At 35.3% G+C, this 26,436-nt stretch overlaps 1 protein-coding gene across 2 annotated transcripts; it reads right to left on the bottom strand.

Moving 5' to 3' along the window:
- Window positions 1-22,047, bottom strand: LOC143256881 (AFG2-interacting ribosome maturation factor-like). Of its 2 annotated transcripts, none has more exons than XM_076514689.1 (4): window positions 21,981-22,047; window positions 18,827-19,006; window positions 2,136-2,248; window positions 1-310 (listed from the first exon to the last, which is right to left on the bottom strand). In XM_076514689.1, exons 1-4 carry the CDS (start codon window positions 22,043-22,045, stop codon window positions 255-257), a joined length of 414 nt encoding a protein of 137 aa, XP_076370804.1. In that variant the 5' UTR covers window positions 22,046-22,047; the 3' UTR covers window positions 1-254. The 2 variants fall into 2 exon arrangements, with proteins under 2 accessions (XP_076370804.1, XP_076370803.1); XM_076514688.1 differs by having other exon boundaries at window positions 21,454-22,033.
- Window positions 22,048-26,436: the final 4,389 nt, after the last annotated feature.

Here is a 26,436-nt window from a genome sequence, read left to right as displayed (position 1 = left end):
TCATACTTTAAGGTGTTCTTTATTAATCCAGCTTCAGTATGCATGTGATAAAAACTCAAATTAAGGTTTTCAGGAATAATTTACAGCTCTTAATTTGAAAGTTCATAAGTTATCTTATGTTTAAAACTAACACAATTGTACGTACTTCTCCAGTACATTTTTTCTTTTGAAATCTTCCCAATTCTTTGCTATAAAACTAACAAATCATTATTCCCAAAAACTGATGGTCAAGGAGCCTTCAACACTTTGTCTTCTCATGAGATTTTGGTCAAATCTGCTTGAATGAAATAGCTAACAAATGCCATCACATCTGTTATATAAAAAAAAGGAATATTATAAAGCAGCATCACTTTGTGCCTTCTCAAACTGTGATAAATACAAATATTATATTCTTTTTTTCTACAAATTATGTTTCAGTGATTATATATTACAAATTTCTTTCAACTTCTAGCCCAGAAGACCTACTTACATACAAGTAAAACAATATCCACATTTGCATCATGCAGTAAGAAATCAGTAAGAATGCCATCATCCTGAATTTAGTGAGTTATATCAATTGAGTTTCAATTAATCATAATATGTAAACAAATAGAAGTGTTGTATACTATTTCAGTTCTCAATAAACTTTAATAATTTAGAAAGTTAACCAAGCTGCACATTCTATCATATTAACCCAAAATTATCATTGGTATCTACACAGAACACCACTGGTGTATTAAGCATATCTTTATGCACCAAACTGTTTGTGGGCCCATGATAACATTTGAGTCAATCACAAAAAGGTAAAATAATATTATCATTAATATCATTAATTATTGCTAAGATTGTCTATGTATCTTATACAAAAAGTAGATGATTTCATCCACTTATATGCTTAGTGCATCATATTACGTCTTCTATAAGGTGTATAAAAGACTGGCATTTTGCCATAGAGATATATCCTATTTAAAGGTTTCACTATTACTGTTATAAATTGCAAATATGTTGTATCTTTTGAAAGTAATGAAGAAATCATCACTTCTTTAGTCACTGCTAGTGACTGCTTCTGTCTGTATTTTAAACACAATAATATAATATGATAAAGAGACAAAAAAAAAGTAAAGACTGCACCACCACAATTCATTCAACAAAATAATTTAAGGCACAAGTAATACATTATGAATACAGGACACATAACATCCTTTACAGACTTGAAGTAGCTACACAGAAGTAAATTCCTTCAGTGACTTAAGCTTTCACAAAAAGAATTAATCACTAATGACTAGTGTTCTCAAACACAAGGCTACACAATGTACTATTTATGTTCTACTTTCCATAAGTATCAAAACCCAATTCTCAAAATTACAATCCTTCAGATTTATTGACAGTTAAAGATTTTTTTTGTTTATTAATATACATTGTTTATTTTCATACTACTCTCACTTTGTAGTTCTTAAATACAATTTTAAAGCTTTTTAATGCTGAATATTTTTGTATAATAAGCTAAAAATGAACCTGACAAACATATTTAAGAAATATTAATATGTAATTTTTCACATCTAAATGAGTTGGGTCCATGTTGTGAGCCTCTCTGATAGTAAACAGAATATATATACCTATATGAAAGTCAATAACTTGATAGTCATGATGTCAAAAAATATACCAAAACTTATTGTAATCATGAAGAATTCACCACATAGCATAATTATAACACATTATCAAACAAAAAAAATTATACCAAGTGCCACAGTTGTAAAAGTATTAAACATTTGACAGGGTCTTTAGTTTCTTCTCTTAAAAAGGCTTTCAAAAGTTTGTATAACCTGTACAGTTAATCTAAAGTTGATTTTTGAGTAAACCTTTAAGATCTATGCTTGAAATGTCTTGAGCATGGTATAAAAAGACTCATATATATATTGAGAATAGGGTTTGAGACTGGCCATTATTCTTTGTACTTTAAGTGTTCTCAGTATAGATAATTCTCAAGATTTAATATTATTAAAAACACTGAAATAAAAGTATTAACATTTAGTTATTAATAAGAAATTCTGAGTGAATATAAAAAACACTGTAATAATATGGCAGCCATACCATATCTGCTATATCTAGTTTCGACTACATTATATCAAATGATTTTTTTTTTTTTACTTACTTACCATTAACCAGCATCCTTAATTTTGAGTAATCTTGCCATATCTTAATCAAGTTTTCAGTGGTGCTAGGTTCATGTAAATCCATATTTTCTAAGACAAATTCTCTCACCAAACATCTTGACAGAGGAATTAAGGAAACTAACTAAACATTATCATATAAATCTCATGATGTCAAAGTACTCCATTAACAACTTTCATAATATCTTACTACATACATTGTTCATTTATGAAAATATCTCAACTGATATTAAAATGAATTCCTCTTGATATTGTGTAAGCGAGTTATAGTATTAAGTATGAAAAAAAATCAGAAATAAAAGGTTATTTTCATTTTGTTCATTATTAAGCACAAACCTACACAATGAACTTACCTGTGATGTGCAAACAGTGAGTATTGAAACTCATTTTTAACATTACAAGCCAACAAATTTACTACTAAGCCATCAAAGAGGGTATTTTTTTAACGTTTGTTTTGTTTTGAATTTTGCGCAAAGCTACACGAGAGCTATCTGCACTAGCCATCGCTAATTTAGCAGTGTAAGACTAGAGAGAAGACAGCTAGTCATTACCACCCACTGCCAACTCTTGAGCTACTCTTTTACCCATGAATGGTGGGATTGACCGTAACAATATAATGCCCCCATGGTGAAAGGCAAGCATGTTTGGTGTAACAGAGATTTGAACCCACAACCCTCGAATTACAAGTGCCTTAACTACCTGGCCATACCATGGCCAATTGTTCTAAGGAAAGAGGAAAAAAGTGCTAAGTTTTCTGTGGTATTAAATGTCCAGTGAAAAGAATCTTAAGACATTTGAAATAAAATGGTTTGAGTATTAAGTAGCACACAAACAAAGTTTTTTTTGTTAAAGAAGGTATTCATTAATTTAAATAAAAGTTTTAAATATATGTGTGTAATAAAATTCATAGCAAAAGTATGCTACTAACAAAGTTGTAGCATGAACTGAGGAAGAATTTGTTTGAAGACCACATTAAAATAACACTGGTAATGACAGATCAAAGAAGTTACAATCCAAGTTCAAGCTTTATATATAAAGCTACTTTGAGGACAGCAATAATCAAGTTGGACCTTCAAATACTTTCTCTCAGGTATGGAAGGAAATTTTGACCAAGATGTAGTGGGACAAGTTGGATTACTTCCAGAATGAAAATGTAAACTGGATAAATCTGAAAAATGCATTTAAAGTAAGAGAGAACTGCATGTCTGTTAGGAGTGTATCTGGAGAGGTGTTTAATAACTTCACAGGAGAATTGTTGAACCTAAATTTTATAAAATATGAGCCCCAAGTGTTTGGTTTGGAAAAAGTAACATCTTTGATTTCAACAGACATAAAAATAATAAATGAATATTACTTCAGTCAGATAAAAGCTTAACATCCTTACCAGAAAACATATTGTGGATAGCTACCACTCCACAAAACAAAACACCTAGCACCTCAGAGGTACTACTAAAGTTTCTGTATATGTACCAAATGTTTTAATAAACTCTTACCACTACATGTTATTTAATAAAATGTACTGCATTTGTCTATAATGAAATCAGTATTAGAGTATACCCCTCCATCAATAGCAAGGTGGCATATTCTCTTTGGATATTACTTCCCTTAAGCACTACTTTGCATAGACCAAAAGTTCATTCCTCAAGAGGTAAATACATTCCAGAAATGGAAAGGTTTGGCAGGTGATTTTACAGAGGTGTCTACCTGAAATACATTTTCAAGTAAGGAAAATGTTAACTTTCTCTTCTGATTCTGTCTCCATTAAAATCAGTCAATAACCTACACTTGAGTTCAATCTTCAGAATGAACTTAGCCCAAGAGAGTTTTGCCATAAAAGCTTCTGGGTTACTCATAGGTTCAAAATCAAACTTCTTTCAGCTTCTGGAAATCTACACTGAAGCAGTTTGAGCTGTTCCTCTTCTTCATGTTTACCACTGATGAAGAGTAGGCTGAATTTAAATGTGCAATGAGTTCAATTTCTAACACAATTTCAAGTTCTTGCTTAATCAGATCTCATCATATAGAGCAGGGTTTCCCAACCGGTGGGTCGCGACCCCCCTGGGAAGTCGCAAAGCCTTGGCAGGAGAATCGCGTAGCCTTGTTAGAAGTAGCTTGGGATAACATTAATATTATTTCATCAATTACATTTTCATGTCGCGAGTGTCAAAAGGTTGGGAACCCTTGATATAGAGTGTCTAGTAAGTGGCTTCGCCTTAAGTGGATCTCTAGTCGTGATCTTGATCTATTGCACAAGGTTTGATTTGCTTGGTCTATCCATGAAGATATCTGCATACTGAAAGAGTAGATCTTGTAGATCTTTCTTCTGTTGGCCAATCAGTTCTATACTGATGTTAAAATCTTTGTATGTTTCATCTCAACCAAGCAGTCTCAGGTCTAGTAGATCTTCATCTTCTGTGACAAAAACACTATCTTCTGATTCTTCATCAATGACAGTTACACTTGCAATATCCACATGTGCCTCAATAGCTGCACTAGTTAGGTCTTCTCCCTCCCAAAGTACCTCTTAAAGAAATTGGTGTGCTAGATCTTGATATTCACATCCACTTTCACTTTACATTAAATTCTGTTGACAACTTTTTACATTTCAACTCAACTACAGTGCAAGTTTTTGTTGTCTGTGGGTAGTAGAACCAAGATCTCTGTCTGACCTTGAAATATCAATCCTTGGACCCCTTGTCACAGAAGTGCTTCCAATTTCCTTGAGTTGCACACAAACTGTCTCCTTCAATCAGTTTCTGAGGTCTAACACACACTACTATGCACTCCTTAGTTTTGACTCTTATTTTCTTACCCACAATTCTTTCAATATCTGCATCAGACACTATACTGTTCTTCCACACAGTAAGAATCCTGCACATGGTATCTTCTGGTATATCTTCAGCATGATCTTTAAGACTCCATTGACTCTCTCACAGAATCCACTATATCTAGAGTTTTTCAGGGTGGTAAAGAGCTGCCTAGTAATGACGACTCTGCAAACCCTTTGTGTCAGTTCTGAAGTGAACTGGTTCCCTCTGCCATTTAAGTCTTCTTTTGGAAAGCCTACTCTGCAGAATACTTCCAAGAGGGCTTTTGCTACTCCCTTCTTTTCTATCTTTAGCAGCGATAATGGTTTCCAAGTAACGTGTTGCACAGTCAACTACTGTCAGCATATACTGGTTGCCTTTCTCAAATACAGATGCCTGTGGTACAATCATGTCCACAGCTATTCTGTACTTGGTTGTCTCATCCAAATCTTCTGGTGAATCTCTATTAAGAACAGTAACGCGTCAGTGGATCATGCGATAATGAACTGTTCACAGACTGTCAATCTGCCAATCCTTCAAAACTGTTTTCACATTTGACCATATCAGTCCACCTCATGAAATATCATCATAGATGTGCAATAAACAGAAATAGTTTCTCCTGTCTTATGCTTGACTTCTTTGAACTTCCAATGAAACCTTCTTTGGCAAGTTCATAGTATTTCAAACAAGGCAGTTTCTAACTTGTCATAATCCATGGCATCTCCTGAGATCATGCCAACAAATAATTGTAGGACTTTTCCTGTGAGAAGAGAGCTGAGGCAGACTACCCACTCATCTTTGTATGAGTTCTTATTTTGGATGAATTTCTCATACATCTCCAGGAAAGCATCCATATTGTTTTTCTGTTAATGAAATTATCTGTGGACCAGCAGAAACAACTGCAAAGAGAGAAATAATATAATATACATGAGTTATCAGAGTGAGAATAAACAAGGTGGGGTTAACTGTCTGGGTGAAAAGGGCCACAAGTAAATGCAGATGTTGAGAACAGTTCATCAAATATGTTCAAAGAGAATGCAAACTCAGCAAAAATCTACTGAAGCATGTCCTTGTTGCAAAATGGTCACATCTCTCACTGTAAAAGTGCCTCCAATCACCAATGAAGTTGTAGAAAACAGCACCTGAACATAAGGAGGTTTTAATAATGTGGATGAAATAACTTATTGTAAAAAAAGAAATAAATTTATTTCTTCTCTCTTTTTTTAATCAACTGCAGGATATATCACAAAAATATATCACAGGATATATCAGGATATATTAAGAATTATAAAAAACTGGAAGTGAATTGAAAATGGAAATTTCAAATTAAGTGCAACACATAAATCCAATTGTTTTTATAACGTTTTTCGGAATAAAAAGAACACAACTAGACAGAGTAATGTCAAGGAAAATTTTCTTTTTGGTTTACATATTGCTAAAAGAGTGTACTATGTCAGGAAAATGTATCACTCTTTTATTAGTGTATGTTACTGATGAATACATCATAGAATGGTGAAGTTCACATTATTACATGCAGAGGTAGGAGCCCCTCCAAGGGCTAGTTTGATGTACGAAACTTTTCAGCAGTAGCTCTTTCATTCTGTAGAAAGAAGAGTGAAGTGGTATGAGTTAACAATTTCAGTTCATTTGCTGCTCAGTACTAAAACTCATTGCAGTAAGTTGTTGAAATTAAAGGTTTAGTTGTTGTTGGAATATTAGATGTATCTGTTGTTACATTTTTTTGGTTAAATGAAGACTATAATGCCATTATTTTATTGTTTAAGATTATTCAGATAGATTTAAATAGGAAAAGAAGCCAGGTCATCTTGTTTGCCAAAATTGAATCATGCAAGTTTATAAAAGCTGTAATAATAATAATCCATAAAACTTTAGTTCTTGAATTAAATTACTTAATCATAAGATGGGAAAGAAATTCTTAACAAGATTTTAACACTGACAGGGATATGTACAGGTAAATAAGTTATTCTGCTAACTAGAAACAGCCCGTTTTATTAATTAATTATCACAAATCGAGGGTGATGAATAGTCGCTCCAAGACAGTTAACAACTCACAAATAAACTAGATTTGCCAATTATCTGTTATTATCATAGTGTTTTAAGGTTTTATGCAGAGTTTTTAAGTTATGTTCAAGTGGAATAGTTTTATCAATATTTCTGACAAGATATTTATGTTACAGATCACTGAAAATGTTTTCTTATCAGTAAACAGATAATCATATGTACGACAAATTGTCAGTGTCAACTTGTAAGACTATAATACTAAAATGTTAGTTATAAGTGATATATTCATATGTATAAATCTTTCTATGATTCTAAGAGTATCCAAGATAATTTTTATGTATTAATTAACATATTTCATTCTGAAGCAGGTAACAAAACATTAGTTTATATTCATTGGACATATTAAAGTAGTGAGAATAGGCCGATATGTAGCAATTGTCTCTGCAAAATTACAGCAAGAACTTGATATTATTTAGAGGTAGGGGTAGTTCTTTGCTACTTGAGTAAGTAGTCATGGTACCCAGTGTCTTAAATTATTACACTAAAAGATATCCCTTTCAAATAAAAAAGGAAACTGGTGATGCCAGAAGTTATAATTTTTTCTAAACTGAAAATGTATTTCTGATAGGCACTACCCCTCCCCTCACAAGATTAGCTTTTCCCATGTAGTGGTACCTCTACATACAAACTTTTTATAATGCATGCCACAAGCCTTCCACACTCTAACATTGGAACCATAGATTCCAAAATGTCTCTCATGCAAATTTACATTCATCATCTCTACACCAACAGTAGAGCACAGCCATCATTTGATGCATTTGATGCCCTCTGTGCACCACTACCAAACTATCACTTCAAAACTAGATGATGGTGGGAGGAATTGTGAATGGAAGGAAGCACCTACTAGAAATACATTTTCAATTTAGTAAAAATTAGTTACAATCCCACACTGAAAAGCAAGAGGTGCCAGTGCAAGAGCAGAACAGACATACTCCCAGAAAGCATCCAAAGAATACATTTGTATATGAGAGAAACAGATGATCTGAGGAGGGGCACTGCACCACTTCTGAACCAGATATCTTCTTGTCATGAACAGTTATGATAAAATAAAGAGAAAAAGGAAGGGAGTATATCTGAGTGTGAAATGATAACTCAGAAAAGTGATTCCAATGAGATAAATAAGTAAGTCAATTCCCACAGAAGGAAAGTATCCAATGATGTAAAATCACTAGGGACCATCGTACTGCAGTCAGTAAGTCAACTACATCCAAGATCTCCTAACTGGGTACCAAGATCTGCACAAGAGTAGGATGAGGATCATACCATCATCACCTCATGTCCTAAAATTGTGAATGTGAGGAAATGACTAACACCAGGATATGACACAGTAATGGCACTGAGCCAAGGATCCAGAAATGCAACATCTGGTATCCAAGAGAAGTCAATCACATGCAATTAACTACCACTACAGTGAACTTGATCTGAAACATCCAAAATTCACTAATATCACAAGAGAAAATGCCTAAGATAGAGCCAGAAATAACCTGCATATACCCTCTGTGATCTACAATGCAAAGAGAAGAATTGAGAGAGGAAGACAGGAATAAAGAAAGGATTTCTCCAATTTAATCAATCAGCCCATCCAAACAGCTTCAAGAAGGAGCTGAAGAGTAAGACAGTCCAATTCCTGTTTGGAATGAGCAAGAAGCCAGTTGTCCATGTAAAAGAAAAAACTCAACCCCAGAGCATGAAGATGCAAAATGAAAGTTCACAGCACCCAACAAAACACATATGGTGCCAAAGGTAGCCCAAAGGGCATGGCATGAAATTGATACACCACCCCATAGACAAACTGAAGAAAAGACGAGAATGTTCGAGATGGGAATATGCAGATTAGCATTGGTGACATTCATCTTGGTCATCCAAACACCCAGAGAAAAACCCACTGAAGAGTAAGGTAGGATTCCATGGTGAATTGTGGAGCATGAATTGACTGATTGAGATGGAGCATCTTAATGACAGGCCTCCAGTCCCTAATTTTTTTGGGAACAACAAATAGGCAGAAGTAGTCCCCAAACTGCACGGTACATATTTGATAGCTTGTTGTGTAAAAAGTCTTTGTTGGTTGGTTGATTTAGTGTTTTATGGCACAAAGCAGCTAGGCTATCTGTGCCAAACATCCAGTAAAAAGGTAAAAATAAATTAAATGTAGTAAAATATATAAAGGGAAATGAAGGTAAAACAAAACAGCATTGAAAAACAGAAAAAGCATAAACCCAATGTTGACACCTAGTCTACAATGTTAAGAAAGAAAGCAGAGTAAGAGAAGTTGTAAAGGACTTTCTCTAGCATAATGGTAATGATCATAACCTGCCAGGAAGACTAGCAGATAAGTACAAGAACCACCATCAGTCACCTGAAGTTGGCCTTTCCAGTCATGGTTCCAGGTTATGTGTCATAACAGCCATTATCAAAAGGTAAAGTAATACATGTAGCAAAATTGTAATAATAATTTGCCAAATGTCTAGTAAAAAAGTAAAAGTGAAGTAAATGTGGTAAAATTCATAAAAGGAAAAGAAGGTGAAACAAAACAGCAATTAAAAACACAAATAGCATAAAACCAATGTTGACATCCAGTCTACAAAGTTGTAAAGGACTTTCTGTAGCATAATGGTAATGATCATAACCCACGAGGAAGACTAACAGGTAAGTACAAAAACCACTGTCAGTCACCTAAAGTTGACCTTTCCAGTCCTGGTTCCAGGTTATGTGTCATTATGGCCAGAATCAAAAAGTAAAGTAAGAAAAGTGTTAAAAGACATGCAGCAAAATTGTAATAACAACTCGCCAGGATGAATAACGGGTAGTTCAAACAGCGGCGTTAGTCACCTGAAGTTGGCCTTTCCAGTCCTGGTATAGAGTTATTTAATGTTATGGCCATTTTCTAATTTCAAATCAAACTACAGAGATTGTAACTCTTAAAAGGGAATCACAATAGAAAAGGTTTAATAAATAAATATAAAATACTTAAATGACATTACAAAGATTAATGGCCGTTAAAAAACTAAAAACTTTATTAAGGTGGACAGTGCAACCGTCACCAATAACACTGTCTAATGTTATGGACAAACCTTGGGACAGAACATGTTTAAAATAGTGCCGTCGTTGAGAGTCATAACGAAGGCAAGAAAGTAAAATGTTGCTTATGGTGATCTTAGTGTGACTAAAATTACACATTGGTGCATCAGTTACAGATAAAAAAAAACAAAAAACGATGAGTTAAAAAACTGTGACCAATGTGTAGTCTAGTTAGAATAGCTTCCTCCTTCCAAGCCCTACCAAAACAAGATGGCCAAAGTCCAATATAGGATTTTAATTGGAAAAGCTTGTTTTCGCGTTGCTCATTCCAAGTCAACTGCCAGCTGGCACGGAGCCGAGCCTTGAATACAAGACCATAGTCCATGTATGGAATAGGCACAACAGTGATAGTGCCAGAGCAGATAGATTTAGCTGCCGTGTTTGCAAGCTCGTTTCTGTGAATACAAACATGGCCTGGTATCCAGAAAAACTGGATAGAAGTAGATGTCGGTTTTGAATATCAGCGAGAACAGAGTGTGAGCCAACGTGAAGCAATTCCAGGGCCAGTAGAGAACTAAGCGAGTCAGTATAAATAGTGCAGTTGAAGTACTGCTTAGCTTCAATATGATCCAGGGCAAGAGATATGGCATACAGTTAAGCAGTGAACACAGAAGCTGTAAAGGGGATTCTGCGCACAACCACCGAACCGCAACAAACTATGGCAGAGCCCACAGAGTTACCTGAGTTGGAACCATCCTTATAAATTGGAATGGAAAGATTGTTCGAAAGATATTCAGTAAATAAAAGATGATACTTCCAATCTGGAGTATCCGCCTTTCTCAGATGACTTAAAAAAAGGTCACATTTGAGGACTGTAATAAGCCATGGTGGGATGGTCTGACCAGTGGATTCTCCAATGTTATCCAAGGCCAACCCAATTCATCCAACTGTGCCTGGATGCAAAGGCCAAAAGGAGCAATGGCAGATTGTCTGTTCTGAAAAAGTATGGCCCACTAAGGAAGGAAAACACATTCCCAGGTGGGATGCTTTGGTAAGGAACAAAGTTTTGAAGAATATAGTAAAGACAGTTGCAAACGGCAAAGGTGCAGAGAAGGTTCATGAGATTCTACATATAAGTTTTGAACAGAGGAAGTGTGGAAAGCCCCAGTGCAGAGTCGAAGTCCTTGATGATGAATGTAGTCCAGCATCTTTAAGACTGAGGATCTGGTATAGCCATAGACCACTGATCCATAGTCAAGTTTCGATCAAATAAGAGCACAATATATCTTTAACATAGAAGATCAATCTGCTCCCCAACTGGTGGTAGAGAGGACACGGAGAATGTTCAATGCTCTTGTGCACTTGACCCATAGCTGCTTTAAGTGTGGTACAAAGGTCAGCTTACAGTCAAAGACAAGCCCCAAGAACTTGGTCTCAGGGACCACTGGCAGCAAAACTTCACCGATACGGAGTTCAGGATCAAAATGAATACCCCATTAGCGGCAAAAGTGCATGCAAACAGTTTTAGAGAGAGAGAAATTATAGCCGTTTGCCGTGGTAAACTTCAGTACATGATTAAGGCCAGTTTGTAGTTGCCGCTTGATATATCTCATGTTCGACAACTGACACGAGATGTGAAAGTCTGACATAGAGCCCGTTTGCAACAGTGAGAGGGAGTTGTTCAGTGATGACATTAATCTTTATACTGAAACGTGTGGCACTCAAAACACAGCCCTGAGGGACCCCAAGTACCTGTAGAAAAGAACAGGAAAGTGTCGAACCCACACAAACTTGGAATCTCCTGTCCACAAAAAAATTTTTAATAAACATGGGTAAATGGCCACCTAACTCATATATATGGAGGTCTTGCAAAATGCCATACCTCATGTTGTGTCATAAGCCTTCTCAATGTCAAAGAATATTGATACAAGATGTTGTCGTTTAAGAAAGGCTTCTCTGATTGATGTTTCAAGTCAAATCAGGTGGTCCGTGATGGAGTGCTGTCATCAGAACCCACACTGGGTGGGCGAGAGGAGGTTGTTTGATTCAAGGAACCAAACAAGATGAGCATTAACCATCCTCTCTAAGGTCTCACAGAGACAGCTTGTCAAAGCAATTGGACGATAGTTTGAAGGAATCTTGGGATCTTTCCCAGGCTTAGAGAAAGGTAAGATAACAGCCTGGCACCAGGGATTAGGAAAAACATTCTCCTGCCAGATCTGGTTAAAAACAATTAGAAGAATATCAAGAGAATCAGGAGAGATAGCGCAGCATGTAATAGTGCACATCATCAGGTCCAACACATGTACTGCCAGACCAATGAAGGGCCATTTTCAGTTCCACCAGTGTAAAGGGATGATTATAGTCAAAGAGACAGTCAGTTCAAAAGGAAAGAGGTGAATGCTCTGCCAGAGTCTTGATGGCCAAGAAGGTGAAGGAACAAGCAAAAGTGCAAGATACCCGGGCAAAAGCTTTCAACTAGAGTATCCGCCATGCTCTGGACATCAGCTACCTCTTGGCCATCAGAGAGTAAGATCGAGAGGAAGACAGAATTGTAGTGCCCACTGACCTTTCGAACCCTGTCCCATATGACCTTGGAACTGGTGGTAGAAGATATGCTAGTTGTGAACTTAATCCAAGATTCCTTCTGGCTTTGACATCTTACCCACCTAGCATGTGCATGGGCCCATTTGAAAGTGATGTAGTTTGAAAGTGTGGTATATCTACGGAAAGTATCCCAGGCCCGTTTTTGAGCCTTCGGTGCCATGTGGCAAGCAGGATTCCACCATGGACGAGGATATCGTGGAAAACGTGTTGAGGTTTTAGGAATACACTGAGCAGCTGCTTGTATAATACAGTCAGTTACAGATGCCACACTGTCGTCTATTGATGGATGACTCACAATGGCAAGATCAAGTTCTGTGAGAGCAGCGAAAGTGGACCAGTCTGCTCGATCCAGCTTCCACCAGGGCACGTGGGTAGGGTGGCATCAACCACGGGGCCAATCTCTCTCAAAAGTATAGGAAAATGATCACTGCCCAGTGGATTATTCTCAACCCTCCATGAAAAATGTGAGAATAATGAAGGGGAGCAAACCAAGAGATCAATAGCGGTAAAGGACTGACTAGGTGCATGAAAATAAGTGGAAGAACCAGTATTGAAAAGAGATTGTGATCAGAGTGCATACGCTCTACAGAGCGAACCCTCCTATCAATAACAGCACTACCCAGAGGGGATGATGTTCATTAAAGTTCCCCAGGATTAGAAAAGAAGACGGCAACTGTTCAACAACAGCATCAAGGTCTGATTGATCACATGTCTCTCCAGAGGACAGGTAGAGAGAACAAACAGTGATGGTATGACCCAAGGAAACACGGATGGCTACGGCTTCCAAGGGTGTGTTGAGTGACAAAGACAGGGTGGACACATGCTGATCAACCAACAGTGCCACCCCTCCATGTACTCGTCCATCATACAGCCTGTCATTTCTGTACAGAGAAAACTGCCAAAAGGTGATTGTATCGGCAGGTTTCAGAAATGTTTCTTGTAAGGAAAGAATCAGTGTTTTGATGTCATCCAGATTAAAACGTAAACCTCGTCAGTTCCATTGTATTGAGGTGGCCATTTTTTAATGACGGGTAAGCAAAGTAGCTGGAGAACCCTTCTGTTTCTGAACACGTCTTTTTTCCTTACTGTCCTTATTTAGAGAAGGTCTATTGACCTCCATGGATCCTGCCCTGGGTCTACTGGGCAGGTCTTTGTTGTTGGAAGGGGATTCCAGCAAATGAGAATGAGAACAAATGATTGTTTTGCATCTTGGGATGGGAGAAAAAGATTTATCTGAAAATATGCCGGTATTTGAAACCAAAGGATGTGGATCTTGGGGCTTGTTGGAATGTATGGAAGGAACAGAGATGGGTGTAGAAGTTGATTCATCAACCTTTTTAACCATGGAGGTCAAAAGGCTTTTCATTTGTTTTGAAAACAATTCTCTTGGAGGCACAAAGAGATCTGTCTGCACTCCCACTGAAGTTGTGGAATAAAGTGCAGCAGCATATGTCCGAGATGAAGTGGTGGACAGCAAATCCGAGCCTCAGGATAACTAATGTTATGAGTCATTTTCATATACTGCACCTCTTTTTCCTCCAACTATTTTGGGCAAGAACGAAAGTAGGAAGGGTGAGAACCATTGCAGTTGACACAATAAGGTTCCATGTCATATTCACAGACATCGTAGTCCTTGCCACCACAATGAGCACATGTCAGGGAACCACGACATGATGTCTTTGAGTGGTCGAACTTCTGACATTAGAAACATCGGAGAGGGTTTGGAATGTGTGGCCATACCCTGCAATTTAGATAACCTGCCTTGATGGTGGCAGGTGCATATGGTGATGTAAATGTCAAAACAAGGATATTTGTCGGCAGTGTAAATCCATCTTTGCGAGTGGAGATGCACCTCACTGCAGAAACTCCTTGAGTGGAGAAACCAGCGAGAATCTCTGATTCAGGGATGTTCTTCAAATCCCTCTCAACAATAACTCCTAATGATGAATTCAAGATAGCATGAGGGGTAACCTCAATAGATACATCCCTAATTGCCTTTGAATTCAAGAGGAGTTCACTGTGTTGGGTTGTGGATGTTTCAACCAATATGTCTCCAGATCGAAGCTTCTTTACTGACTTTGGAGAGCCAGCAAATCCCTCTAGTCCCTTCTGAATAAAAAAGAGGGACATTTGCCCTAAAGGTTTTTCTGTAAAAAAATGTAACATAAGAAAATGAGGTACGTGTGTTACAGATGTTGAAGATTGCTGCTCAGAGTCTTCAAGACATGGTCGTTTACCTATTGACTGCTTTTTCACTATTTTATTTAAATTTTTCACAGGAGGATCCATGGTAAAAAAGGCAAATTTCAGTACCCACTGACCTCACCCACCATGGAGCCCTACAAGGGGACGCACTACAATGTCATGCAAGAACATTGCAGCAATGCCAGGGTTTCGTGAGCACTATACCCAAACACTAGCATCAGACACAATGTCCACAACACCCATTGAGAACTTCCAACACTGGTACTTGGTTTACTCTAGCCCAAGTGAACCAGCCAAATGACCCAAGGGGGCCACCCAAAGGCTGCCCATCTATAGGAATTCAAAGCCAAAGTGGTGTATTATGGTTGAACCCTCAACCACCAGGATCCTTTCCTCCCCTTCACGGGTTGCCACGCACAGCAAACACATGGGTGAATGTTTAGATCCTGGAGGAGATAACCAGAAAGAACAGAACCTTCACTGGGAGGTCCCCTCACCATGTACAGGAATCCACACCAAGGGGAAGAGGCTTTGTACTGCCTCAAAGAAACACTGAAATAACAAGGGATTCTGAGAAGGAGGACAGGAAACAGGAGTAAGAAATGGAATGATAAAACCATCTGACAATACTTGGTGAACACAAACATTGAATAAGAAGGAATTCCAACAATAAATAAATGCCACAAGTTCCCACCAAACACAACCCATCAGGTAGTCATTGTAACTGTTGTTGATGCACAATGTATTGTTTTGAGAAACAACAAATAGTGGTACCACAGAAAGAAAGAACAAGCAAGGACTAGAAAGGTAAGTGTCAGAAGACAGGAATAATTCCCATACTTAGCCCTGACTGGGACAATCATGCCACCAGATGAGAAAGGGTGGACTGTTGTTGAACCAAAGTGACCCATGACTCCAAAGGCTCCAGAATAGTGTCAAACAGGTAGCATCTCAAAAATAGGCCACACAATGATCTTTTAGATAATGAACTAGGAGATAAGTCTACAACAGCATGACATCATGACCCAAAAGGTCCCAACAATGAAAAGATGTGGGTCAATGTGGAAGCAAGAAGGGAGAGGACACCTTCAGAAAACCCTGATGGTTCCTGTGAAGAACTTCAGACAAGAGATAGATCGAGGAAAGACACTGCGATAGAGTCATTGTGATAAGTTGAAGATGGAAATACTGGGCACCTATGAGATAAATGGAAGATTTGAGACCTGTCCCCACCACCACCAAAAAAAGGTAGAACTGAACAGATAAGGACAGCCCACCCTGTGTTAAGAGAGACTAGACCAATTAAAAGCCTAAGATACAGGACTTAATTAGTTGCTTAAAAAATGTAAATGGCCTAAACATAAAAACTGCTTGGAAAAAATTACTAGTTTCAATTAAACAGGGTACAAAATACAGCAAACTATTATAAGAAACTTCTAATTTGACAAAAAGTATTTTAAAAAGGAAAAAGGATATATCAAGGTCATAAACAATAAAAAGCATAAAACTTTCAGTTAAAAATACTTATGAACTAAATAATTGAAATATAAAGTTATAAATGTTATGCTAAAAAGGACTGAAAGATTTTATACAGAACTTCAACTCAAATGTTAAAGGGTATTATGCATGTCAGAACAGGAGAAAAAAATTAAATGTAAATTTGTCTATTTAGTATTATTATAGGCAAAGTTATTGTGAAAAAATTAAAAAGTATTTAGCAGAAATGTTGAACAGAAGTTTCACACATAAAAATCAAACTTCGTATCTTGGAAATTATTTATAATAATATTTGGTCTTAAGAATAAAACTACACAATGTGCTATTTAATACTCTGGCTTCAGCAGGTATGAAAATCTCATTTTTAGTGTGCAAGTTCACAGGTTTACTACTGAGTCATTTGGATATAATGGTGATGAACAACAAATATTTGATTTAAAGTGGAAGAAAATGCTGTTTTAAAATATTTTTGAATAAAAATGAAGTCTGTAGTAATTGTAGTCCATTTGAAATATACTGTATTTTACAACTTTTTAAAACTTAAGTTAGGCAAGAACTCTGGGGGTTCAAGATTCATTTTTTCTGCTAATGACTCAATCCATTGAAGATTAAATTAGTTTCCGAGATTTTTTAGATGGTTGACAAGTTACTGACACACAGGATATTACTAATATGTTTCTTATTCATAAAGAAATAAATATAAATGATAAAGAATTTGAAATTAATTTTACTTCTCATTGATGAAGTATTGTAATTTAATATTATAGCTACTTTGAAGAATCATTTTTAAAATAAGATACTGGTAAAGAGTGTTCATTATGGACTCAATGTGAATATTGCTATTCTCACTAATATGGAGTCTTTGGCAAAGTTCCTGATCTTTAGAGAGCATTCTTGTGAATGAAGCCAGCCTACTTGACAAGGTAGATGGAAGATCACACTTCCATAAATTATCATGAAAGAAACAGAAGCAATCTGATTTCAACTTTCAGCATTTCTGAGGCATGGATAAGTTATCTGTAAAGTAAAAAGTTATATTTTTTATATTTAGAACTATCTGTAAAGTAAAAAGTTATATTTTTTATATTTAGAACTATAACAGTGCAAATGGTGGCTTCAATAATTATAAGCATTATACACCTACATATAGAGCTAGTCTAATTTTCAGGTAAAATGTTTTCTTCCATAATTGTTTGTTTGTATAATACTTACCTTGATGGTGCAATGTATGCCAAATGTGTGAAATATTTCCATGCTGGCTGTGTTTTAGTGGACCAGTATTTTGTAATTATCTCTATTCATTACAACTTTTGTACTCAGTTGTCACTGGACAAAGGTTGCTAGGCCTTTTAAAATTTCACATGTGAGGATATGTATATATTTTTTGGTTTTATATATACAGTCGAATAAACAAAACATCATAAATAACTACAGTGATACCACACAATTTCACTATAAGTTATTAAGCTTAGTAGCTAAGATTTATTTAGGTTTAAAAAAAATATAAAACTTTGAGCAGATTAAAAACACAACCTACCTCCTTGAAACTTTGAAGGGATGTGGTAGCTTTTTCAAAGATTACAATGGCTAAGAAAACTACTCTGGGGACATTCTAAGCTATTGATGGATATTCATATGTAATATACTGTAGTTAGAGCATATGAGGAATCATTTCAAAAAATGGAAAAAGGGGGGCCACCATGTTTGATTCAGTAAATAAGTTACATCTCAGCAAAGTAAAAAAATATGAGGTTCTTATTTTATATTCTAGCTTGTCAATATTAGTAATTTGAGTTATTAATTTGTACAAAACTATAGACTTAGTATTTTGACATCATAAACGTCTAATTCTAAATAATGCTGCATTCAACATACCATGTGACTCACTAAAATCTTTATTTAAATGTGTTCTTTTAATATTGACTTTTAAATTAAGAAATTAGCTCATATATAATATTAAAGTTTGAATTATAATTTACAATTTGATTTCAAACTTATTGGCATAAATTCATAAAATAGTAGTTCAATAAAATTTTGAATGCATGTCAACAAATGCAATGACGTGACCTTTAAACTCTGATATGTTGCAAAAAGGTTACATCAAATATGGTCTTAGCATTCATTTTCATGGATCTGGAAAAGTAATAATGATATGAACAATACAACACATTATGATTTTGATATGTTAAGTTTTTCACATGAATATTCTTTCCAAATTACACATACTTGTTAAAAATACTATTTCAATATAAAGCTAAAGATATGCATATTTGTCAAATGACTCAAAAATACCTAATATGAATATTTTAAAAATTAAACTCAGAACATTTCTAAATTTGGATTACTATGTCCATCTTTTTATATGAGTGTAATAAATTGTCATAACATGAAAATATAAGAAACCTTGAGCTATAAATATGTACAATACACAACTATTTGAAGTAAATGATGAAAGGATACTCATTTTCAAAAGCTTTTTCTAGCTCTTTTAACCACTGCAACATCTGTGATATGGATGGCCATACTTCTGTCTTCTGAGTTTCAGCAACACTAGATAACTCTGGTTTATATTTTTCAAATATTTTAAAACTGTTATCACACTGACTGGATACTGAAGAATAAATATTTTGGAGAGATTTTCTAAAAATACAAAAACAACAATTTAGTGTTATTCTAAATTAAAGTTCAAAATATTAACAAACACTGAAGGTCTTAAACACACAAAAAAATACCTAACTAAAAGATGCTTATTTTTAACTTATGTAGTAATAATGTTATTAATAATTAGCATTACAAAAATTACTTCCTTCTAACAATTCCAGGAGTTTCTGCTCACTAACAAAATATTTCAAAACTTAATCCAACAAACACGTAAAATGAAATGCCCATAAGAAAGTCAGATGAAGCCTATATAGCATTAAACTTAAGTCTCAAATGTGAATATTTTATATGCTTAACCCTAATATCTGAAATATGAAACCAATATGTGTAAAAAAAAACAAAAAAAACAAGTGATGACTAATTCTGATATTCTGAACAATGTTTCAAAAAAGTAGCAACTAGCAGTCCAATAACATGGGGTTAGGACTGAAAATTTAAGTCACAAGTAACACAGGATAGGTAAATATTTATTTTAGAATTCAATGAAGATTTTTTATGCATGATAACTTGTTTTTCAAAATAATTTATTTAATTACATTATCGATTCTGGTGGGCAATTTAATAAATAACAAGCTTCATCTTAATACTGATTAACTACAAAACTCTCTCTCACCTACCCCCAATCAACATAGTTCATTACATCTTTACAGGTAAATCATCATGAGACAACCCTCCATAAAAAAGACTATGACACAGCCTCCTAACACTTCTGGCTCTCTCTGTTCAATTCTACCTAACTATCACTTCAAGATTAGGCAGAAAACAAAAACCAGTTGTAAGTGTAAGCTGGGGCAATTAACTATCAGAAGTAAATAATACGTGTAGGAATAAGATAACTTTCAATACAATTTTAAGGTTTGGATAAAACAGGCTACAGTCCAGTTAAAAGTTTAATTTTTCTAATAGGGCAACTGGCTTATGGAATGAGCTACTATTAACAACTTTGAAGTGTGGAACATTACATGATTCAAGAAGAGAATTAAAGATTACCTGAAAATGTAAATTTAAATGTTTACTTTTCTCTGGAGTATGTATGTGTATTGATAGCCTTAAAGGACCAAATCATCCATTGAAGTTTACAGGACATTTCTCCCACAGGTTTATTGTGTATGGTCTAGAGTAATGCAGTGATCAAAGATTTGAGGAACCAATATAATTATCTTCCTTTTATTAACAAAAAATCATTACTACTACAACTACCTTTTTTTTTTTTGCCAAAGGTTTGGATTGTTAAGCAGATAGTAATAAACAGCTGCTTTAAAAAAAGACAAAAAATGTATTCTTTTTAGCAGCAGGTTTCTTATCATCAAGTCTCAAGACCCAAGTGAAGATTTTGTGTTTTGAGTTAGAATTTCAGATTGTCAAACTGTCATTTTTTTTTCAATGTTCTTAAAATATTTAAAATACTGTTTCCAAAATGCCCAATTCTGTTTTCAAAATAACAAAATGGTTTGAACTGTATGTCTATGTAATGTGGATAATGCTTGTTGTTGAGACATGGAAACTGTTTATTCAATTCCAATAAATAAATTTAAATTTGTAGTCACTGTTGTAAGCTTCTTGCCGAGCTGCATTCTGACTGTGTAACTATATTACATGATCTGTAACCCACCAAATGACTGTGCTTTATGCACCCTGCCAAGTGTCAATACCTTGGACACCCTACATGACATGCAATCTGCAAAGTGCCTTATTCATCATGTAACATATAACCTGCTACGTGATGTACCTTGTGCACCCTGCATTATATGCAACCTGCTTAGTGTCAAATGCCAAAAATATACTGACATGTGATAGCCCCAAAACTATAGGTGAACATGGATGAAATGTTAACAGCACCAACTTTCATTTAGAACTTGGGAAAATGTTATGAATTATACCTCAACAAAATTATAACAATTAAAATTTTGTATATTTTAGGAAAAAAGATCAACTTGTACCCTTCATATGAATGACATGAAGATTTAAAAAAATATCTCTGCATCACTTGCTACATTCAAAAGTTATGGAACAAAGAAATCCTCCAAAATAGATTTTAAATGAAAACATACCACAACTTTGAAATTATCTCATACACTAGCGTGTGTGAAAAGAAGTTTGTAGTTTGGCATGAGAGTAACTGTTATCGTCAACTGATTTTTATTATTATTATTTCAAACGCATGTCCTCTCATGCATATAGCACACAAAATTTTGAGTAACTAGTAGAAGACATTATCTTATTGTCAGTACCACAAAATAAATGTAAAATAAAAAGGCATTAATACCCTGAAACAAAAAAAGAGGTATCATTTAATGGGTTTGACATACTACACAATTTTTCTTTTAGCATCCAGTTACATGATATTGGTCACTACATTCCTAATATGTAAACACTTGTAAGTTGAATATTACAATTCAGAAGCAAAAAACACAACCCTTACTCACAAAAGAGATGATAATATATCCTTTTCTTCTTCAATATCTCTTTCAATTTTAAATAAAAGTTTTCCCTTTATATCAGGGAAATGATTAATAAGGTTGGTACTTCCTAAATTTGCATTTTGACAAGACTGAGCATTGTCAATCAAATTAGACAGTATCTTTAAACGAACATCGAGTTCAATTTCCTTAAAACTATTTTCCCAAAGTTTCCACTGATGGTCAATCTCTATAAATGAGTTCTGAAACTGTATTAAAATCTTTTCTCTTGGTTCACAAATAACGCTACTAGTACTATTAGTTCGGGTACTATTTGTACAAAGTTTCGCACTAACATTAACGGTAGTATAATTATCAAAACTACTACTAATGTTACTCATGTCTTCTATTTTTCATTTGTTTGCTGAACCATCTGTCTCCCCACAAAGTATTTATAAAAACTTGGTCACAATGTACATCATAAAAGCTAACTTTAAATAGTTTAAAAGTAACTGTGTTAATCTAAAAAAAAACAACTAATATCACGAAATTACATTGCATCAATCTCCCTTCTCACAACCATTATGAATATCATTGCCCTCTTGCGGTGTATACTCATTGGAAAGGCAAGACCTGTTTGACTAATATAATAGTCAATTATTAGTATGTAAATACATTTAAAAGGCTATAAAGTATATATATGTCCTTAATTAAATATACAATATTAGCAAATTGAAGTTAAATTTTATTTTCAAAGAGATGGCAAAATTACTTTACATTAACTTTGGTAACATGCCGAAATAGTAAACGCAAATCCTGCAGTTTGACATATACAAAAGTGAGCGCTCTACGTGCAATAAATCAGTGCCTCAATTATTTGTTTGTGTTTTAGGACCACGACCTGAAGGACAACTATCCAAGGATTTGGGCGAGTGAATACTGGTTATGCCGTAAAGCACGATTTTACGCTTTTACTATGAGCTACAAATGGTTACTGTTATAATTTTACCTTGTTTATAAGTTCGTCGCTATCCTAGTTTAGGATCTTTTTATATACATATGTATATATATATATATATAAATTCTTAAATTTTTAAAAAGACAGAGAAAGGGTACTCGGCGAGGATATTTGCTTCAGGACTCTCGACGCTATTGTTTAAATTGTGTAAAACAATTAACTGTAATTGGCCTACGTGTACATTGTTATTAGGACGATTATATTTTATATTATTAATGCCTTATGATAGGTGCAATTAATTATAATTGGGATGAAGAAGTTGTCATGTGAGAAGAGGCTGAAATCTCTCAAATTGTTCTCTCTTGAGTTGTTGTTGTTTTGAATTAAGCACAAAGCTACACAATGGGCTATCTGTGCTCTGCATACCACGGCTATCGAAACCCGGTTTTTAGCGTTGTAAGTTCGCATACATACCGCTGAGAAAAGAAGAGTTAAGAGGATCTGATTGAAGTGTTTAAGATTGTGAAGGGAATCGACAGTGTTGATGCATCATCTTTTTTCATATTTAGTATTGACAATAGTAGGACTAGAGAACTGAAGTATAAATTTTGGCCGAGTAGGAGTCGATTAAGTTCAGACAATTTTATATTTTTAACAGGGTGGTTAGCCTTTGGAATGGATTAACTTCAGATGTTGTAGAGGTAGTAAATTTAAATGAGTTTAAGAAAAAGCTTGAGAACTATATGAATGATAAGGATTGGCTTTAAGTTTTATTTTTTAAGTTAATTTGTTTGAGAATGTGAAACAGCCTAGATGGACCAATAGGTGCCATATATATGCAAAAACGGCTCGTTTGGGTTGAGAAAATATTTTACATAGAAGAGCGAACAACGTTTCGACCTTCTTCGGTTATCGTCAGGTTCACAAAGGTTTTCTCGACATCACTGAATAGGTGCCATGTTATATTATACTTTCTCAATCTAGATGAAAAAGAAAAGGAAGTCGCACAACAAGAATGTCCGAAACAATTTCATGGGCATCTAACCACCTTCAACAGATTAGCAATAAGTTGCTATAACCAGATTAAAACGATCTTTACCAAGTCTTTCTATAGAAAGTGCTTATGTCAAACACTTTAAAATATATCAGAATTTTCGAAATTTCACATTTTTACTGTGACTTTAGTTCATTTTTGTTGGTAGGGGAAATAGTGCATGTAAGTCAATCTTATAAAACGTTTTGTATCCATACTGCTTTTATATAGCCAAAATTTCTAAATAGGACATCGTCTCGTCCAATTTCCATCGTGAATTGGTGGGATTCGCAAGTGAAACCACTTTCTCAACAAGTGTCAAGCACAGTGATCTCCAATGAGAAAGCAGATGCTTCCCATATACTGACTAGTTGACAACTGAACTAAGAAAGTCTTTCTGGATCTATAATGTAAACTTGCTTTTCTTATCCAATGAAAGATACAACATCTGTTCCTTTACAGCATTGAAGAACCCAAGAATAACAATGGGGTCAGCTGACCCAGCTTGCCCAAATCTGATGAACAGGAAGATGACATGGATGCTTTCCTGGTGAAGTATTTAAAATTCACCCAAGGACATACCTGGGGCAAAGCAATTGGTCAGTTGCTCTCAGCCTCCTTTTCACATAAAAAAGCCTGCAAGTGTATGCTGGCATGATATTAGAAGATGCCTTGGATTATAGCAAGTTAAAAGTAGCTTTGCTGAAACACAATGAATTTGCCAGAGAAGTCAAGCCTAACAATGGAAAAATTGTATTTCTGTTTGTGGCACATCTACGGCAATACTACATAAAGTGGACTGGCATGGTCAAAATTGAAGAAAGATTTGAAGAACTGGCAGATCTATCAATATATGAACAGCTCATGATCATGTGGTTCATTAACTTGTCACTGTTTCTAAGAGACAGAGCATTACAAAATGTGGATGAGATTATCGCACTTGCAGAATAGTATAAGGAAGCCCATGGAGGGAATACAACTGGCAAGTTCAAGAATAACCAGTCAAAGTCAAATTCAGAGGTAGCTCATCAGAAACAGGATGCTACAAAAGGTGACAAGAAAGCAACAGACAAAAGGGAGAAAAGATGCTTTGCTTGTTATAAAATTGGGCACATTGTGAGTTAGTGAAAGTTTGTCACCAACAAGTAACAACAAAAATTCTCAAAGTAAAATATTTAGAGCTGCCAACAAAGATGCTGCTGGCAAGAAATAAAAAAAGAGTAACTGTCATCATAAATACTGTTGCCAAAACAAACAACTTGTCAACTTCACTCCAAGAAGGAAGTGCTATTATCGTGATTAAACTGTGCATGATTCACGATCAACTCAAGTTACCAAAAATGAGTCAACCGTGCCAGTGGTGATAAGAATACGTCACAAACATTAAGAGGTGCTAACAAACCACAATATACCAGTAGGTAAAAATCTGAAGGAAAAAAGTTAAAGTCCTTTAAGACACTGAGTGTAGCAATAAGAACCACTTTAGTATCCGAGGAACAGATGACAGATAAGGTACATCTGTTTGTACTAATTTACGGGACACCAAGAATGAATTCTAATGGCATGAATAAAGGCAAACACTTCATAGTATGTGGGAAGGTCTAGAGGTCATGTGTTTGAAGGCAACCATCTATAACTTGGTGATTGGCAATGTACCATGCAGTAGAAGTTTGGGAGAAACAGACAAAAGGGAGGCTTATGAGGCATCTGTAGTTAGTTAAAGAGCTCAAGAACAGAGGATCAGGCAAGACACCAAGTCTCTACAAGTCTCGAAAGGTAACATCCTAAATGTAGTTCTAAAGGTTTGGTTTGTTTTGAATTTCGCGCAAAGCTACTCGGGGGCTTTCTTTTCTTGCTGTCCCTAATTTAGCAATGTAATACAAAAGGGAAGGCAGCTAGTCATCACCACCCACCGCCAACTCTTGGGCTACTCTTTTACCAACGAATAGTGAGATCGACTGTCGCATTACAACGCCCCCACAGTTGAAAGGCGAGCATGTTTGGTGCGACAGGAATTCGAACTCGTGACCCTTAAATAACAAGTTGAGTGTCTTAACCACCTGGCCATGCTGAGCTAGTTCTAAAGGAAATAAAGAGAGCAGAGTAAAGAGACCCTTTACTTGAGAGAAAGGTGAGCACAAGACAAAGGAAAAAGGGACTTACAGAATAGAGGACTTGAAGAGAGTTCTGTACCAGTTCTACCGGGGAAGATAAATATATCATTGTACCAACAGAATACCAGACTCAGTTGGGATAAAGTTAGCTCATGAACCAACTGTGAGAGGAGGACACTTAAGTACAAAAAAATGGTAAATATTTTGTACCACCTTGAATCATTAAAGAGATGCCCACACATGCATGCACGAAAGTACATAAGTAATAATACTCAGGTGCAAACTCTCTGGGTCTACTTAATATGGATACAAAGTTTCAGGTTTCTAGATTCTTTTCTTTCAGAGCTATGGCACTCACACATACACAGACATGCACGTGCACATGTACACCCAGGCATAACTGTCTGTCTGTGATCTCAACTTGTAATATAAGAAACCACTTCCTTTCTTTGTTTTTTTGTTACTTTGCCTTATTAGAAAAATGTGTATGTATACTCATATGTGGATAAGATAAATAATAATAACACCCAGATGCACATTCTCAAGGTCCACTTAGTATGGATGTTCAATTTCAGGTTTCTAGTTTCTTTAGAGTTATATAGTGGTCACATATTCTTTTCTGTTGTTTACTTCACAAAAAAAGATGCGCATGAATAAGCAATAATATCCAGATGCACACCCTCAGGGTCTATTTAGTATGGGTGCAAAATTTTAGATTTCTAGGTTATTTTTTTCTGGTGGTCACGCAAAGTCCCACAAACAAACCCTATTATTATTATTATTATACATACACAACTATTTTTGTTTGAGGATAAAGAGAGAGTTATGATTTAGATAGTTTATATATACAAGTATTAAATTTAGTAATTTTTAGAAGTGACAATTTGTCACAAGTTTGTTTATAT

Source organism: Tachypleus tridentatus, chromosome 7 (genome assembly GCF_004210375.1).
Source record: "Tachypleus tridentatus isolate NWPU-2018 chromosome 7, ASM421037v1, whole genome shotgun sequence".
Lineage (NCBI taxonomy): Eukaryota > Metazoa > Arthropoda > Merostomata > Xiphosura > Limulidae > Tachypleus > Tachypleus tridentatus.
This window is presented reverse-complemented; position numbering and strand designations above follow the sequence as displayed.

Bases quoted from the DNA above. Each gene is read 5' to 3' on its own strand.
- LOC143256881 (XM_076514688.1), bottom strand. From the start codon at position 21,827: ATGAGTAACATTAGTAGTAGTTTTGATAATTATACTACCGTTAATGTT. The intron at 19,007-21,453 runs GTGAGTAAGGGT...TTGTATTTTTAG, and splicing joins GATATATTATCATCTCTTTT to AAAATCTCTCCAAAATATTT. The intron at 311-2,135 runs GTAAGTAAGTAA...TTTATATAACAG, and splicing joins ATTAAGGATGCTGGTTAATG to ATGTGATGGCATTTGTTAGC.